Consider the following 17,735-nt stretch of genomic DNA (forward strand, 5'->3'; position numbering starts at 1 on the left):
CCCTGCCAGCCAATCACCGGGGCGCCCCGAGCCCGGTAGCCAATGATCGCCCGCCTCCCCGCACCGGCCCTCGCCGATTGGCGCTGACCTCCTGCAGCCCGCGGGAGGCGGAGACGGATTGGCGAAGGTGCAGACCAATGGGTGGAGGGCGCGAGGCGCTGAGCCAATGAACGCCCCGGGGGCGGGGAGGGCGCCGCGGCGGGCGGCTGCGAGGAGCAGCCGGCGGGCGGCAGCGGCCGGCGGGCGGCGATGGCGGCGGCGGCGGCGGAGGCCGGTGGCGACGACGCCCGCTGCGTGCGGCTGAGCGCCGAGCGGGCACAGGCGCTGCTGGCCGACGTGGACACGTTGCTGTTTGACTGCGACGGCGTACTGTGGCGCGGGGAGACGGCCGTGCCTGGCGCGCCCGAGGCCCTGCGGGCGCTGCGGGCCCGCGGCAAGCGCCTGGGCTTCATCACCAACAACAGCAGCAAGACCCGCGCTGCCTACGCCGAGAAGCTGCGGCGCCTGGGCTTCGGCGGCCCAGCGGGGCCCGGCGCCGGCCTGGAGGTTTTCGGCACGGCCTACTGCACCGCGCTCTACCTGCGCCAGCGCCTGGCCGGCGCGCCCGCGCCCAAGGCCTATGTGCTTGGCAGCCCGGCCCTGGCCGCCGAGCTGGAGGCGGTGGGCGTCACCAGCGTGGGCGTGGGGCCCGAGCCACTGCAGGGCGAGGGTCCCGGTGACTGGCTGCACGCGCCGCTGGAGCCCGACGTGCGCGCAGTGGTGGTGGGCTTTGACCCGCACTTCAGTTACATGAAGCTCACCAAGGCCCTGCGCTACCTGCAGCAGCCCGGCTGCCTGCTCGTGGGCACTAACATGGACAACCGGCTTCCGCTGGAGAACGGCCGCTTCATCGCCGGTCCGTGCGCCCTGGGGCGGGAGGCTGGGGGGTGGGCGGCGGGCCCCCTTCCCGCCCTTTGACCCGGTCCCCTGTGCCCCGCAGGTACCGGCTGTCTGGTCCGAGCCGTGGAGATGGCCGCCCAGCGCCAGGCCGACATCATCGGGAAGCCCAGCCGCTTCATCTTCGACTGCGTGTCCCAGGAATACGGCATCAACCCCGAGCGCACCGTCATGGTGGGAGACCGCCTGGACACAGACATCCTCCTAGGCGTCACCTGTGGCCTGAAGACCATCCTGACCCTCACCGGAGTCTCCACTCTAGGAGATGTGAAGAATAATCAGGAAAGTGACTGCGTGTCTAAGAAGAAAATGGTCCCTGACTTCTATGTTGACAGCATAGCCGACCTTTTGCCTGCCCTTCAAGGTTAAAGATTGGGTGTCTTTAATCTCCAGAATAAAAGAAAAAAAAAATTGAAAACCAGTTACCCAAATTAATAGGTGGGGCTTAGGCATCTGCTCGGCTAAGTGGCTTCAAGGAGTGTAATTGGAGTTAAGCAAAGGCATTCATTGTTAACCTTGTAAGTACACGTTTGGGGGACGATTTTGTTTACAGATGCTTGTAATCGAAGATGCACTTTTAGGCTTGGAAGGCATTGTGGGGTTGGCGGGGGCCAGGCTCAGCACCTGTCCGGGATTCAGGTAACTGGGACCTGCCGATTGGACTGAGGCGGGTCTAGAGGTGTGTGTCCTGTATTTTATGGAAAAACTCATTCAGGGATCCAGCCCCTCAGGGGGCGGAGGGACTGATTATTCTGACTATTGGGAGAGGCTTGCATGGACCAGGGTCCCATCAGCGTGACTGGAAGTCCGGCGGAGCCTTCTGTGTCTCTGCCTCCCGGCAGGGAGAGGGCGGAGGAGGAAGCTGCTCCCAGGTGGCGTCTCCCTGGCACTGGGTGCAAAGCGCTGCCCTCACCACCCTCCCGCCTCCCCTACTTCCTTGAAAACCACTCTGATGTCACAACTGAGAGTCTGTTCCATTTCAGATACCCAGGGCTGCTGCCCAGTTCTGTAAATGCGGCCCAGCCTAACCTCTTGCTGTCTCAAGTGTGATTTGGACTGAGCAGCCGCGATGGCGTGGACGCCTTCGCTGAACTCAGGGCTGCAGTGCAGGGAGCTCAGAGCAGTGCTGCTACCAAACAGTTTTTAACTTTGAACAACTGTGTCAGGCAATGGATTTTAATCTTAAGTGTGTTAATAGCTGTGCTCTGTGTTGTAGGGAAAATCCCACTGAAGGAGCCTCTGTACCCTGCAGCCGGCAGCTCGGCTGACGCATGTGTTGGCCAAGGAATGCCTGTCAGTCATCCAGGGCTCTGGGAGGGGAGGGGAGGAGAGTTGTGTCCCCGAGAACAGCAAGTCCTTTACAAAGCATCCAGTCTCTTCCAGTCCTCCCATTCCCTAGGTTGGGGTCGGGGTTAGAGGCTGGTGGCCCAGGAGGTCACCTGCCTTGCCCTGGATTCCCTCTTCAGTGGCCAGGAGGAGGACTTGGCAGGGCCACCAGCTCGCCAAGGTTCTGGGCGGGGCTCTGGTCTCTCCTGCCTGCTTCTTGGCTCTGCTGACCTTTCACAGGCCTGACAGCAGACTCAGCAAGGCCATCCCAGGACACTCACCTTCTGGCTGGCTCCCTACCAGCGCCTTGCCCGGCAGCTTCTCTCTTCCCCCCATAGTCACAACACTCCACTTGGTCACAAAGACTTCAGAGCAATAAGGGGCATCCTGAGCCTTCAGCACCTCCCAGGCCTGGGATGTCAGGTTTAGAGGGTGCTGCGGAGCAGCATGAGGGCGGCTGTGCCCATGAGGCTGGTGCCACTGACGCTGGCTTGGCTAGGTTGGCTCAAGCCAGGTCTGGCCTGGCAGGATGCAGTCACACCAGGAGCGCATGGCATATCCAGGAGTGCATGGCAGGTGCAGCCTCGGCGATGCCTCTCTTGCCAGGTGGGGGCTAGGAGTCCCTCTGCACCCTGTCTCTAGCCCATGAGGGGCTGCAGCACTGTCTGCGCCAGAGCACAGATTAAACTCTCAAACCCACACTGGCTCAGGTGTCCTTGCTTTCGCCTTGCATTGGCCCAGGCGATGCCGTCTCGCCGCGGGTGGGAGGATTCAAAGTAGATGGGTAGCTGGGGTTCCAACTCTGGAGCTGGAATGGCAACTGCCCACTCCTGGCCTGGGTCAGAGGAAGATGTTCTGGAGAATGAGGGAAAGCCAGGCACAAAGGGAAACCAGGGAAGGAAAAGGCCTCAGAGTGAAGCTGGTGGGATGCCATGTCAGAGAGCCCAGGGCAGGGAGCAGAGCTCAGAAGTAATGCTGGGCTGGGCGCGGTGGCTCACACCTGTAATCCCAACACTTTGGGAGGCTGAGGCAGGCGGATCACTTGTGGTCAGGAGTTCAAGACCAGCCTGGTCAAAATGGTGAAAACCCATCTCTACTAAAAATACAAAAATTAGCGGGAAATGGTGGCATATATCTGTAATCCCAGCTACTCAGGAGGCTGAGACATGAGAATTGTGTGAACCCGGGAGGCAGAGGTTGCAGTGAGCCGAGATCACGCCACTCCACTCCAGCCTGGGGGACACAGCAAGACTCCCATCTCAAAAAAAAAAAAAAAAAAAGTGCTGGGCGGGACCCTGAGGTGGCCTGACTATTCCGGGGGCACAGACACAGCAGGCTGCCTGTCTGTGGTCCAGCCTTCAGGAACCCCCTGGACTTGGGTGTGCAGGGGCTGGGAAGTGGCTGGGGGTGCATAGTCCCACACCTGTCATTCACTGAGCAGGCATTTATTGACAGCTTGTGGTGTGTCACGCCCTGCTCTGGGTGTGCCCAGCTCTGGGAGTCAAGGGTAACCTGAGAGACTCAGGCCACTTTAGGAAAACGAAATCCACCCCAACCACACTTAGTGAGTCACCCTGGCCGGGCCTGGACTGTCCTCCAGTCGGTCAGCTGGACTGGATTTCCACTCGGCCCAGCCCTGTCTCCCAGACCCTGATCTCCAGTCTGCACAGGCCAGGTGTCTGGAGCCGGGCCTGGTGACAGGCATCCCCCAGGTGGGAGGAGGGGACTGTCCTGGCTCTGACCTGGATATCAGATCCGGAGATGAGGGAGAGGCGCAGGGTCAGGAGGGAAGGCGTTCTGAGTTTCCCCAGCCAAGGCTGCAGACAAGGGGCGCAGACAATCGGCACATTGTGAGCAGGGGCTGCAGGATGAAGCCAGCAAACTGCCGCGCTGAGCGCCCCAAACCTGGGCCTACAGGGGTGAGTGCCTCCCATCACTCCTGCAGCAAGGACCCAGGGGGTGCCCCGGGCCACCCAGCCCCTCCCTTCCCCAGCCCACTTGCTCCCTGATCTCTAAACCCCATGACCCTTCTGACCCTAATGCGCCCCCAGGTGAAGACCAAGCCCACCTGTGGGGGCTGGAGAGCCATGGGCCTATCCCTGCTGCTGCTGCTGCTCCTGGCGCTGGCCACTGCGGGGGCTGTGGCTGGAGGGCTTCTTGGCTTCGCTCAGGGCCCTCCCAAGGTGAGCCCCTCCTCAGCACCAGGGATGTGGACAGTGAAAAGGGGGACGCGAAGCTGGCACATCCCAGCCTCCAGCAGCGCCAGGGTGCAGAGCAGGCAGTGACCGCCTAGGAGCAGACGGCCAAGAGGTGGAAGGGCCCACTCAGGGATGTCAGGAGTCCTGCAGCCCAGAGCTGGGGGCTGTGCTGGGGTTGTCCAGCTGCCCAGCTCAACTCCAACTCCCACTGCCAGCCAAGGCTGCAGACGCTGCGAATGACCCTCCCAAGCCCCCACATGCCCCGGCCCAACCAAACCATCCTGGTGGACGTGGCCCGGAACGCGGCGACCATCACGGTGACCCCACCTCAGAGCAACCACAGCTGGGTGGTGCTATTCGACGGGCAGAGCGTGAGTGGTCAGGGAGGGGTCACCCTCGCAGGTGTTGGTCGGGGTGGCCCTGCCTCACCTCCCTGCCTCCCCAGGGCTGCATCTGTTACCGCCCTGAGGAGCACCAGGTCTGCTTCCTCCGCCTGATGGAGGACAGTGATCGGGAGACCCTGCGGCTGCTGATGGATACCTCCAAGGTGAGCCGTCCTGCTGGGCACAGCCCCCCACCAGGAGCTAGACAAAGAGTCCTGTGTGCAGCCGGGCATAGGATAGGCTGGAGCTCTGGTTTCAGGGAACAGGAAGCTGTCTCCACCCTGAGCCCAGGCTGCTGACAAGAGCAGAGGGTGGGGACATCACTGGGGGTTGGGGGGTACCCGGCCCCACCCAGCCAGGAGTAGGGAGCAGCCCTGTCCCACAGCCCACCAGAGCCTTCTCAACAGGTCCAAGAGGCTCGGGGCCCTGCCCAGGACACCCAAAACACCCAGGAGCTGCTGGCAGTGCAGGGGAGCCACGAGGTGGACCCCGCCCAGGTGGGGGATTTGGTGCAGCGCCTATGCACAAGGACCCCCATCTACTGGGCCCGACGAGCAGAGGGTGAGTCAGGGCTGCTGTAGGGGGAGGCCAGGCCCTCAGGATGGTTTGATGAGCTGGGCGGCGGAGCCCTTGGGGATTCACGGCGCCCTCGCCACAGGGCCCCGGAGACAGCGGCTGATTTATCTGTGCATCGACATCTGCTTCCCAAGCAACATCTGTGTGTCAGTCTGCTTTTATTACCTCCCAGACTGAGCCCCGACCTGGCCCAGCCCGGTCCCTGTCCCCAATCCAGCGGGCTGGCCAGGTCACCCGCACCAGGGAGGACAGCTGCCGGGAGGGACTAATAAACCCTTCCACCCGGCCATGGTGGTGTTCTCTGTGGACTGAGGCCCTGAAACGCGGCAGGGAGGGGACAGGAAACACACTAGCTTGGGGGTGGGCACCAGCCTCAGACCCCTCAGCAGCTTTGGGCCCTTGGCTGACTTCCCCAGGCAGTACAGGCTAGCCCAGTCCAGGAGTGTGCAGCCTGGCTTGGGTCGCGCTCTATCACATCTGGATGAGCACTGGGGGCTGAGAGTCCCAGGGCAGCCTGGCCCAGCAGGTCAAGGTGCCACAGGGGGCCATCAGGTCCAGCTGGCGTAGCCTGGCAGTAGGGCCTGTTCTGACCTGAGTGCTGCATGGGACCCTCCAGCTGCCACCACCTGCACCAGGCAGTCCCGAGGGGTCACAGGCTAGCCCAGCACACTGTCGTTGAACGCCAGGCAGACGACAGCCTTCTGGTGGCCGCCATACTCTCTCTTAATCTCTCCAGTCTCCACACACCAGAGTCGGGCCAGGTTGTCTGAGGAAGCTGGAGGGGGAGATTGGGCAGGGCTCAGAGCAGAGTTGCAGGCCAGGCAGGTGGTCCTAGCAGAGGGGGAGCCGCAGCCAAAGTGGGCTGGCTCTGGAGGCCAGTGCTGGGAGGCCAGGGATGGGGAGGCCGGAGCGGGGCTCACCAGTGACGATGTACTGGGAGTCCCCCGAGAAAGCGCAGCCCCACATCCAACCACGGGAGGACTCCCCGGGGTTGCCGCTCTTGATGCTCAGCTCCGTCATCAGGGAGAAGTTGGACGTCCTCCAGATCTTGCATGTCTGATCAGCCGAGCAGGTGGCGAGGAGCCTGGGGGATGGGCGTGGGGGCGTGTCCAGCAGCAGCCACTCCACCCAGCAGCCCCTCCTGTCTCCAGCCCCCAGCCCAGGCAGGTCCCCTCCCGGGCCAGCAGGCCCTGCACGCACGTGGAGTCGGGGCTGAAGCGGCACTGCAGGGCGTAGCGCGTGTGGGCGGGGATCTTGGTCTTGGGGATGAGCTGGGTTACCTCGTCACCAATGCCCCCCGTCAGATTCCAGACATAGCAGTTTCCCTAGAGGTCAGGAGGACCGTCACGGGGGACCCAAGGCCTCAGGTCTGAGACACAGGGAAGGATGCCCTGGGGGCCAACACTGGGGTTCAACTGTGCATGGGGACCGGGTCAGGGGCGGACAGGCCCCTCTGGTCTGCCTGCAGGAGGCACCTGGGAAGCCTTGCCCCAACAAAGGGCCACACATGGCAAGCCAAGAACAGGAGGCCACGCCTGGCCAAAGACTCAAATTCCCTTTCCTGGAGGATGCCGATGGCCAATGGAAGTACACGGGAGAGGGCACCAGCTAGAGGGACAACATGACAAAGGCCAAGAGAAGGGAAATCCGGGGGCAAGAGGAACAAGTGATGCGCTGGGATTAAATGGAGTTAACGGAAAAAAATGAGGTTGGAGAGAAGAACAGGGGCCACACCATGGCAGCCTATGGGCAAGGCCAGTAGCCCTGGGTCTCCCCAGGGGAATGATGCCACCTGGCTGGGAATGACCAGGCACCACTAGAAGCATACACTAGAAGCATCCGGGTCAGGGGCCAGGGGAGCTCAGGGAGGAGGAAAGGAAGCCTCAGAGACTGTGTCAGCTGTCATGGGAAATGAGGGTGACTGGGACCAGGAGGCAACAGAGAGAAAACAGGGAAGTGGACCGATTTGGGAGAGACTCCAGAAAGCGAAGTGACCGGCTGGCAGACAGGGCCAAGGCATTGGGAGCGACATTCAGGCTTCTGGCTTTGCTGGCTGGCAGTGTGGGTATTAGTGCCCAAAATAGGGGAAGCAGGAGAGGGCCACTAAGGGACATCCAGGAATAAGCCCACCTGCAGAGGCTGAGGGCTGAGTGCCAAGCTGGCCCCACCCAGCACCTGCCTCCAGGACTCACAGCGCTATTGACAGCTGCCATGTAGCTGGCGTCGGGGTCAATGTGGGCAGACGTGATGGAGACCTCGGGCTCGGGGATCAGCTGCTCGTTGTGGTCTGTTTTCAAGTCCCAGATGTGGATAGCTCCGCTCTGGTCACCCACGATGAGCTCTGCCTGGGGTGCAGGGGTGGTGAGGCAGGACCCAAGCCCAGCCCTCCAAAGTCCCAGGGTGCCTGGCCCCATGAGCACCCCTCACCTGGTTGGGGTGCAGGCACACGCAGTTAATGGGTGCGTTCACCTGGAAGATCCGCTGGCACTGCAGGTTCCGGGACCTGTGGACCGGGCCAGGGCACATGCTGTCCATCTGGGCTTGTTGGTGCGCTACCCAGATGGCCTTGGCCTGGCCACTCCTCCCCTCCCTCTGCTGAAGGACCTGCCTCTTGGGAAATACTCGGGACGCAGGGCCCTCCACTCCAGCAGGGAGCCTAAGCCAGTGGCTGGTGGAAGGGGAATAACGCGCTGGCTCCGGGCTCAAGGAAGGACTCGCGCTTTGATGCAATTCACTCTCCTCCTGTCCTCCCTTCTCTCACTGAGTCGCCCGCAGGAAGCTCCCTATTTCAGCCTCTGCTTGGAGAGAACCCAACCTAAAATGGTCTCCCAGAGCAGCCCACCCCAGCCCCAGGCAGCAGGCCCCTCCCCACCGCACCTGAGGTCCCAGATCCTGGCTGTGCAGTCCTCGCCGCCTGTGTACATCCAGCGGCCGTCTTCATGGAAGCCCACAGATGCGATGTTCTTGTTGACGCCGTCATAGCTGATGATGGGGTTGGGGTTATTGGAGTTGAGATCATACATGCGGATGTGCTGGTAACCTAGGGACACAGGCTGAAATGAAGCTTGGTTGTGCTCAGGTTGACCCACCAGAGGTCAGGGGTTAGAGATCAAGGGTCACAGATACCTGCAGCAGCAATCATACTGCGGTCTGGTGTGATCTCCAAGGCATTCACCTGCTGGGACTGTTAAGGAGGATGATGGGAAGGCAGCCCTGAGGACAGGGGCCCCCAGGCCTCCACCATCTGGCCTTCACCCAGGCTGTGGTCCCCACATGAGGCATCCCTCCAGCGCCGCCCTGCCCGCCCCAGGTGGAGGATACGGAGTCCTGGTGCTGCACAGTCCGGGTGCAGATGCCGCTGTGGGCCTGCCAGAAGCGCACGGTGTGGTCGTAGCCTGCAGTTGCCAGGATGACCGGGTCACTGCCCACCGTGCCTGGGGACGTGTTCATGGTGTGGCCTGCACGGGCCCTAGAGCTGAACGGCAGGGGTCAAAGGTCAGGACATCTGCAGAGAAGGATGTAAAGTACTTAGAGGACACACTCTGTGCTAAATACATTACAGACCCACGGGGCGCTGCCGAATGGCGCTTATCATTCCCAATTTAGAGTTGGGACAACAAGCGGAGGTAGGTTCAGGGACACGCGTCACACGCGTGACACCCGGCTCCGGGCGGCTCCGGGCGGCTCCGGGGCTCCAGGGCGCGTGCTCCATCCCCGAACCACGCACCCGGCGGGGGCGCCGTCCCCCCCGCAGCCGGCAGGGGGCAGTCACGCGCGGGCGCCACTCTGCCGCAGGGGCGGGCTGCGCGTGCGCAAAGCGGCGGATGGGCCGGGGAAAGCCGAACCCTGCGGCTGCGCATGCGTAGCAGGCCTGCGGCGGGCCGTGATGGGAAGGGGCGCAGTCTGGCTGGACCCCCGAGCTCCCCTGTCGTCCGCCGAACGCCCTTTCTCCGTCCTGCTGGCCGGCTTCCCCTGACCGTACTCTCCCAGCCACCCAGCAGCCGGTTCCCGGCCCCTGGCTCGCGGCCTCCGTACCTTACGAGCGACTCCGCACTCCACCGTGTCCAGGACGGCGAGGGGAGCGGGAGCGAGTCGATCGAGGTCGAGCGTAGAGTTATCGATGACTCCCTAGGGCGAGACCATGGCGCGGGCGGGGGTGGATGGGACGAGACCAAAGTTCTGGGGCAGGGGGTTCCTGCCGGGAGGAACCCGGAGAGGTTCCTTGCGCGGCCGCGGGCCCGGCGCGAGGTGGAAGGAAGCTGCGGCTTTCTCTCCGGCGTCCTTCCCACTGGCACCTGCCCTTCTGACACGGCTGTCCGTTTCCCAGGCTGTCGGGTCGCGCCATTCCCGTGCCCTCCCTGACCCACTACTGCGCCACGCTGGGCTAGAATTTGCTGAAAATTATAGGACCTGAGTTCAGACAAGTAACGAACAAATTTTTTTTTTTTAGTGTAAGTATATCCCGGACGTTGCATGGGAAATACTTATGCTAAAAAAATTTTGCTGGGCATCCTGTAACCCAGCAAAATTTTTGCTAAATTTTTTGCCAAAAATTTTGCTGGGCATCCTTGGAACATTTTTACCAAAAATTTTTGCCAAAAATTTTGCTGGGCATCCTTGGAACATCCCACTGAGCCCAGGGTCCCCCTGAAAACCACAGGCCCTCATTCCAGCTCTGCGCTCCACGCCGGTGCCCTCACCCTTGAGACTGGCTCTCGCATGGTTTTTTTCCACTGCTCTTACAGACGTGACTGCACTCCTTCCTCTGGCCGCAGAGGGGGTACCTCTTGTCCCTTGACCAGGCCATAGTTCCCAGGAGCCTTCCTTCCTATACCTTCACCTCCTCTCCTTCCTGCCCTTTAGCCTTTAAACACTATAAAAGAATCCCAAACTCTCTTCTTTATTTTTTTTTTTTTTTTTTTTTTTTTTTTTTTTTTTTTTTTTTTTTGAGGCGGAGTCTCGCTCTGTCGCCCGGACTGGAGTGCAGTGGCCCGATCTCAGCTCACTGCAAGCTCCGCCTCCCGGGTTTGCGCCATTCTCCCGCCTCAGCCTCCCGAGTAGCTGGGACTACAGGCGCCCGCCACCTCGCCCGGCTAGCCAAACTCTCTTCTTTAAAGAGCGGTGCTCACCATTAGACCACGTCCTCACCTCCCACTCCTTCTGCAACCCCAGTCATCTGCCTTTTACCCCAGCTCTCTAGCTCTCCAGTGGAAATGCCTCAAGGCCACTGACAAGCTCACTTTGCTAAATCCAGTGGATACTTTTCTTTCCTTCCTCCCACCCTTTTTTTTTTTTTTTTTTTTTTTTTTTTTTTGAGTCGCAATCTCCCTTTCTCACCCAGGCTGGGGTGCAGTGGTGCAATCTTGACTCACTGCAAAACCTCTACCTCCCAGGTTCAAGTGATTCTCCTGCGTCAGCCTCTTGAGTAGCTGGGATGATAGGCGTGTGCCACCACACCTGGCTGATTTTTGTATTTTTAGTAGAGACGGGATTTCACCATGTTGGCAAGGCTGGTCTCAAACTTCTGACCTCAAGTGATCCGCCCACTTCAGCCTCCCAGAGTGCTGGGATTACAGGCATGAGCCACTGCGCCCAGCCTCCCACTTCTTTTTTTTTTTGAGACAGAGTCTTGCTTTGTTGTCAGCCTGGAGTGCATTGGTGCCATCTCGACTTTCCACAGTCTTCGCCTCCCAGGTTCAAGCGATTGTCCTGCCTCAGCCTCCCAGGTAGCTGGGATTACAGGTGTGTGCCACCATGCCCAGTTAATTTTTGTATTTTTAGTAGAGATAGGGTTTCACCATGTTGGCCAGGATGGTGGATGGTCTTGATCTCCTAACCTCGTGATCTGCATCCCCCCACCCTCCCAAAGTGCTGGGATTACAGGCGTGAGCCACTGTGCCCGGCCCCCTCCCACTTCTTGACGCATCTGTGCCATGGTTGACAGCACCATGCCTGAAAGGCTGCCTTCTCCTAGCTCCTTTCCTGGCATTTAGTCTCTTTCCCTGCCTCCCTCCAAAGACTGGGGCTCTCCAGAGTTCACTCTGTGCACCCCACAAGATACCAGGAGCTGGCAACTACTAGCTCTGGAGCTTCCAATGCTGTCCCTGTGCTGGGCCCCTTCCACTCTGTCTCCAGCTGTAATGGCCTCAGCTCCCTATTAGACACTGTCCTTTGAATGCCCCGCAGGGTCCACCACATTCCATGGCGGAGACAACTCCCCTTCTGTGGGCAGTGCTCACCTTGTATTACCGCGGGGCAAGATCCGACACCTCCCCTCCCTCACCCTTCCCTTCCCTTCCCTTCAGCCACCGATTTTACCTGTGACGTGTCTTCCTGTCCTTTCCACTGCCCTGGCTCTAGCTCACCCGCCATCCCCCATAACAGCCTCCTTCCTTGCCCTAACCACTCTGGCCCCCTTCCAGACTGTGCTCCACAGTGCAGTAGAATGGCCATTTATTTATTTATTTTTGAGACGGCGTGTCGCTCTTGTTACCCAGGCTGGAGTGCAGTGGCGCGATCTCGTCTCACTGCAACCTCCACCTCCTGGGTTCCTCAGTCTCCCAAGTAGCTGGGATTACAGGCATGTGCCACCACCCCGGCTAATTTTGTATTTTTAGTAGCGACAAGATTTCTTCATGTTGGTCAGGCTGGTTTCGAACTCCCAACCTCAAGTGATCCACCCGCCTTGGCCTCCCAAAGTGCTGGGTTTACAGGCGTGAGCCACCGCGCCCGGCCTGAATGGCCTTTTAAAAACCTCAGTCTGGGCCGGGCGCGGTGGCTCACGCCTGTAATCCCAGCACTTTGGGAGGCCGAGGCGGGTGGATCACGAGGTCAGGAGATCGAGACCATCCTGGCTAACACGGTGAAACCCTGTCTCTGCTAAAAAATACAAAAAACTAGCCGGGCGAGGTGGCGGGCGCCTGTAGTCCCTGCTACTTGGGAGGCTGAGGCAGGAGAATGGCGTAAACCCGGGAGGCGGAGCTTGCAGTGAGCCAAGATCCGGCCACTGCACTCCAGCCTGGGCGACAGAGCGAGACTCCATCTCAAAAAAAAAAAAAATTAGCCAGGAATGGTGGTGCATGCCTGTGGTCCCAGCTACTTGGGAGGCTGAGGTGGAAGGATCACTCGAGACCAGGAACTGGAGGCTGCAGTGAGCTGTGGTTGCGCCGCTGCACTCCAGCCCGGGTGACAGAGTAAGACCTTTTCTCAAAACAGAACAAAACAAAAACCCACAGCAAAACCTAGGAATGACATGATCACCCCATTAGAAGCCCTCAGGGGTCCCCATCCCTCTCCAGACTCCTGGGCCTGGGCCTGGCCCACCCTGTGGCTTCCATCTCCTCTCCATGTGATATAGTTAGGCTTTGTGTCCCCGCTAAATCTCATCTTGAGTTGTAATCCACATAATCCCCCTGTGTCAAGGGAGAGACCAGGTGGAGGTAACTGAATCTGGAGGGTGGGCTGCCCCATGCGGTTCTCATGATAGTGAGTGAGTGCTCAAGAGATCTGATGGTTTTATAAGGCGTTCCTCCTCCTTTGCTCCACTTCTCCTTCCTGCTGCCTTACAGAGAAGGTGCCTTGCTTCCCCTTCGCCTTCCGCCATGATTGTAAGTTTCCTGAGGCCTCCCCAGCCATGCTGAACTGTGAGTCAAATAAACCTCTTTCCTTTATAAATTATCCAGTCTCAGATGTTCTTTATTGCAGTATGAAAATGGACTAATACTCCATGCGTCCTGTACTCTGGCCAGAGGAGACATGTTCTGTTTTTTTTTGTTTTGTTTTGTTTTGTTTTTCAGATGGAGTCTCACACTGCTGACGGGGCTGGAGTGCAATGGTGCAATCTCTGTCTCCTGGGTTCAAGCGATTCTCCTGCCTCAGACTCCTCCTGAGTAGCTGGGATTACAGGCACCCCCCTACCATGCCTGGCTAATTTTTTGTATTTTTAGGAGAGATGGGGGTTTCACCATATTGGCCAGGTTGGTCTCGAACTCCTGACCTCATGATCTGCCGCCTCAGCCTCCCAAAGTGCTGGGATTACAGGCGTGAGCCACAGCGCCCAGCCATGTTCTCCCGTTTGAGCCCTTGACTGTGTCTGGGATGCTTTTCCCTCTATGCCTTACCTGCCAAATTCCTGGTTTTCAGCATCTCCAATAACATTTTCTTTTGGCTGGGCATGGTAACTCACATCTGTAATCCCAGCACTTTGAGGGACCGAGGTGGTATGATCGCTTGATCCTAGGAGTTCGAGGCCAACCTGGGCAAGATGGCAAGACGACCTCTTCTCTGCAAAAAACTTTAAAAAATTAGCTAAGTGTAGGCTGGGCTCAGTGGCTCATGCTTGTAATCCAAGCACTTTGCGAGGGTGAGGCGGGCAGATCATGAGGTCAAGAGATCGAGACCATCCTGGCCAATATGGTGAAACCCCCATCTCTACTAAAAATACAAACATTAGCTGGGCGTGGTGGCGCATGCCGGTAGTCCCAGCTACTTGGGAGGCTGAGGCAGGAGAATCGCTTGAACCTGGGAGTCAGAGGTTGCAGTGAGCTGAGATTGAACCACTGTACTCCAGCCTGGCAATGGGGTGAAACTCCATCTAAAAAAAAAAACAGAAAGAAAAGAAAACTTTTTGGCCAGTTGTAGTGGCTCATGCCTGTAATCCCAGCACTTTGGGAGGCCAAGGCGGGTGGATCACGAGGTCAGGAGTTTGAGACCAGCCTGGCCAAGATGGTGAAACTCAGTATCTACTAAAAGTACAAAATTAGCTGGGCATGGTGCCAGGTAACTGTAATCCCAGCTACTCGGGAGGCTGAGGCAGGAGAATTGCTTGAACCTCAGAGGCGGAGCTTGCAGTGAGCCAAGATCGTTCCACTGCACTCTAGCCTGGGCGACAGACCAAGACTCCATCTCAAAAAAAAGGAAGAAAATAAAAGAAAACTTTGTTTGTTTGTTTTGTAGAGACAGGGTCTCACTCTGTTGCCTGGGCTGGTCTTGAACTCCTGGGCTGAAGCAATCCGCTCACCTCTGTGCTGAGAGGTGAGCGATCACAGCTGTCACCACCGAAAGTGCTGAGATTACAGGCATGAGTCACCATGCCCAGCCAGTACATTCTTTTTCTATGGCTAAGGAATATTCCACTATATGACTAGAGCACATTTTATGTAGCTGCTCATCCATAGGTGGACATTTGGAGTGTCCCCTCCTTTTTGGCTGTTGTGAATGGTGCTGCTATAAATGGTTGTATGCCAGTGTCTGAGAACAGGTTTGCATCTCTGGGTAAATACTTGGAGTGGAATTGCTGGGCTGTAGGAGCATTTTACCTCCCTTATGCGTGGAGTCCTCACAATGACTCCAGTAGGGAGGAATCCCTCTCATTTTGGAGACGAGAAAACTGAGGCTCACAGATGCAGAATTGCATGTGGTAGGCACAGGGCTAGAAGGTGGTGGAGCCCAGGTTTTGTTCAGCTCTAGGCTGGGCCCTGTCCTGTTGAGCTCCACCTGCCGCTGCTCATGCCCTTTCTGGTGAGGTGACTACTCCCCAGGCAGCCCCTGCACTCCATAGTCCTCCTCATCTTCCTCTTGAAGTAGACAGGGGCTCACTAACCAGGCTCCATACCAGGCTTGGGGCAGCTTTGGGGAGTAGAGGTGAGCGTTTGGGCTTGGATGGCTGGGAGAGGAAGCGCCTTCAAATCCCAGCAGTGTCTGGAGTAGCATGGACCCTGCAGGAGAGAGCAGGAGACAGGGTGGAGCTGAGGCAGGCTCAGCCAGGTGTGTGGGGTCCCACGTGTCTCACAGCCCTGCGCTGTTTGCCTTTTCTGTGGGGCCTCTGGGCGGCACCTGGGGGCTGAGGGCAGGGGCCAGCTCTGGTAACCTGCATGTGTCCCAAGCCTAGGGGAAGCTGACAAACCAGGTAGAGCCCCAGCCCAGCCTGAGTAGCTCTGCATTTCTGTGGGCAGGAGGCAGGGACAGTGGTGCATGGGGGTCGATCCTCCGTGATGGTCCGGGCCCCAGGTTAGTGCTGTCGGAAGCGGCATCACAAGAATGAGGAGCCACAGCAGCCAGCCCATGGGAGGGCACATTCCTCATGTCCATACCAGGGCTTTGGGGGCTTGGAGGACCACCAGGGAGCCCCTGAGCAAACACACAGTCAGTGGGCAGAGGAAGGGGCTGTGGGCTGGCCGGCACACGCCATACATCTGGGAAGGAGGCCAGCCCAGGCTGCAGTGAAGCCGCCGCCAGCTCCACTCAGGGCTGAACCTCGGCAATTCTGCTGGCTCAGCGGCCCCCTCCCAGGATCATCCTTGGAGGCCTGACTTCCTGGAGGGCTGCCTGAGTCCCACACCTCTGCATCCTCATCCCCCAGCCGGAGTGGCCACCTGCCCTGCTGCCCCCATCCCCAGGCTGCGGGAACCCCAGGCAGACACACGTCTGTTTTCATGAGGACCTTCCCGTCGGCCCTAGACTGCAGGTGGAGCTTCTGGCCCATTTCACAGATGAGGCAGCTGAGCATTGGGGACTCACCCAAGGTCACTGGTTGCAGTATCAGATCTGAGGCTTCCTGGTCCCTCCTGGGCTTTAGCCTCACCTAGCAGAAGGCTCTGGTCCCCTCCTGCCACATTGCACCCCATGGGGTGAGGAATCTCTGAGGTCCTGAGCAGGAATCCACCTGGAGCCTAGGTGTCCCTTCTAGACCACACTCTGAGCACCTAGGACCCTGGAGTTCCCTGCCCAAACAGCCCCAAGCGCACTTCCCGGATCCGCACAGCCCTCTGCCCAGTCTGTCCTCCTGAAGGTAGGTCACGCAGCAGGGTGCTCACTCTAGCTCTGAGGAGCGAGTAAGGGGATGCCTGTTTATGTAGTGTGGACAGTGCTGGAGCTGGGCAGTGAACACGTGGGGTAGCTACAAACAGGGGCCAGTTAATCACCCAAGGAATCCGAGAATTTTCTTTTTTTTTTTTTTGAGACGGAGTCTCGCTCTGTTGCCCAGACTGGAGTGCAGTGGCGCGATCTCAGCTCACTGCAACCTCCACCTCCCGGGTTCACGCCATTCTCCTGTCTCAGTCTCCCGAGTAGCTGGGACTACAGGCGCCCGCCACCATGCCCGGCTAATTTTTTGTATTTTTAGTAAAGAGGGGGTTTCACCATGTTAGTCAGGATGGTCTCGATCTCCCGACCTCGTGATCCACCCGCCTCGGCCTCCCACAGTGCTGGGATTACAAGCGTGAGCCCCCGCGCCCGGCCAGATACGAGAATTTTAAATTCGAACTTGGGCTTTCAGGTCACGATGAAGGTATATTCATCAAGGTAGGAGGATAGAACATACTTAACAGGTTACTGGCGTGATTTGTAGCGTTTAAATATTTGAACATTTGGTGTGTGGGCCTCTGTGTGTTAAGCATAGGTCAGGGTGGTTTGCCTTAACATGTCCAAAACAGAAAAATAATAGTAATACCAGTAGCTATCTTATTTTTATTTTTATTTCTTCCTATGTGCTCGTCACACTGCAAGGTACCATAGATACAAAGATGCACAAAACACACTTGCTGCACAGGCAGAGAGACCGAAGAATACCATCATATCTACAGCAGTCATTTTTTTTGAGCCCTTACTAAGTCCTGCCGTGAAGCGCTTTCTGGATAGTATCACAGTTTATCCTCCCATAACCTAAGGGGAGGTAGCATGCATATCCTCATTTTACAGAGGGAAACAGACAGGCAGTGGGCTGGGTGTGGTAGCTTATGTCTGTAATCCCACCTCACTTTGGGAGGTTGAGGTGAGAGGACTGCTTGAGGCCAGGAGTTCGAGACCAGCCTAGGTAACATACTGATACCTCATCTCTACTAAAAATCAAAAAAATTAGCCGGGTACTGCTCAGGAGGCTGAGGCGGGAGGATCGCTTGAGCCTGGGATGTTGAGGCTGCAGTGAGCTATGATGGCGTCACTGCGCCCCAGCCTGGATGACAGAGCAAGACTTTGTCTCAAAAAAAAAAAAAAAATGACAAAGTGACCGGCTCATGATCACAAACCACTAAGGGGAAATAGGACACATCCAGAGGTGTGGGTGCAAAGCCCAGACTCACAATCTCAAGACTCTGGGACCCCAGGTGAGTCCCTTGGCTTCTCTAAGCCTCTGTTCCTTCATCTGTAAAATGGGGACAGTGAGTCCAACCTCATCTAGGAGGTGACCAGCACAGTACCTGACCCAGCAGGTACACAACTGGTCGTTGGAAAGGGCAAGAGGAAAGGCCCTAGCATTTGGGGACCCCCCTGGGAGTGCTGGAAGACCGAGGGCTGCTACCTGAACCTAACAGGAGACCCC

At 58.3% G+C, this 17,735-nt stretch overlaps 3 protein-coding genes across 4 annotated transcripts; 2 read left to right on the forward strand and 1 right to left on the reverse strand.

Moving 5' to 3' along the window:
- Nucleotides 1-201: 201 nt before the first annotated feature.
- Nucleotides 202-2,961, forward strand: PGP (phosphoglycolate phosphatase). Its single transcript, XM_030925077.1, has 2 exons — nt 202-895; nt 980-2,961. The coding sequence occupies exons 1-2, from the start codon at nt 250-252 to the stop codon at nt 1,303-1,305; spliced, it is 972 nt and encodes a 323-aa protein (XP_030780937.1). The 5' UTR covers nt 202-249; the 3' UTR covers nt 1,306-2,961.
- Nucleotides 2,962-3,939: 978 nt separating this feature from the next.
- Nucleotides 3,940-5,659, forward strand: BRICD5 (BRICHOS domain containing 5). The gene is given in 6 exon segments (XM_030925078.1): nt 3,940-4,181; nt 4,314-4,445; nt 4,676-4,831; nt 4,906-5,007; nt 5,251-5,463; nt 5,465-5,659. Coding segments are annotated over 6 exon segments (786 nt in total). The 5' UTR covers nt 3,940-4,130; the 3' UTR covers nt 5,597-5,659.
- MLST8 (MTOR associated protein, LST8 homolog) lies at nt 5,541-9,718 on the reverse strand. Of its 2 annotated transcripts, none has more exons than XM_010387874.2 (9): nt 9,455-9,718; nt 8,741-8,894; nt 8,546-8,597; nt 8,297-8,459; nt 7,847-7,922; nt 7,612-7,764; nt 6,620-6,744; nt 6,340-6,503; nt 5,541-6,194 (listed from the first exon to the last, which is right to left on the reverse strand). In XM_010387874.2, exons 2-9 carry the CDS (start codon nt 8,867-8,869, stop codon nt 6,076-6,078), a joined length of 981 nt encoding a protein of 326 aa, XP_010386176.1. In that variant the 5' UTR covers nt 8,870-8,894; nt 9,455-9,718; the 3' UTR covers nt 5,541-6,075. The 2 variants fall into 2 exon arrangements, with proteins under 2 accessions (XP_010386176.1, XP_010386175.1); XM_010387873.2 differs by having other exon boundaries at nt 8,741-8,924; nt 9,455-9,525.
- Nucleotides 9,719-17,735: the final 8,017 nt, after the last annotated feature.

Source organism: Rhinopithecus roxellana, chromosome 20 (genome assembly GCF_007565055.1).
Source record: "Rhinopithecus roxellana isolate Shanxi Qingling chromosome 20, ASM756505v1, whole genome shotgun sequence".
Lineage (NCBI taxonomy): Eukaryota > Metazoa > Chordata > Mammalia > Primates > Cercopithecidae > Rhinopithecus > Rhinopithecus roxellana.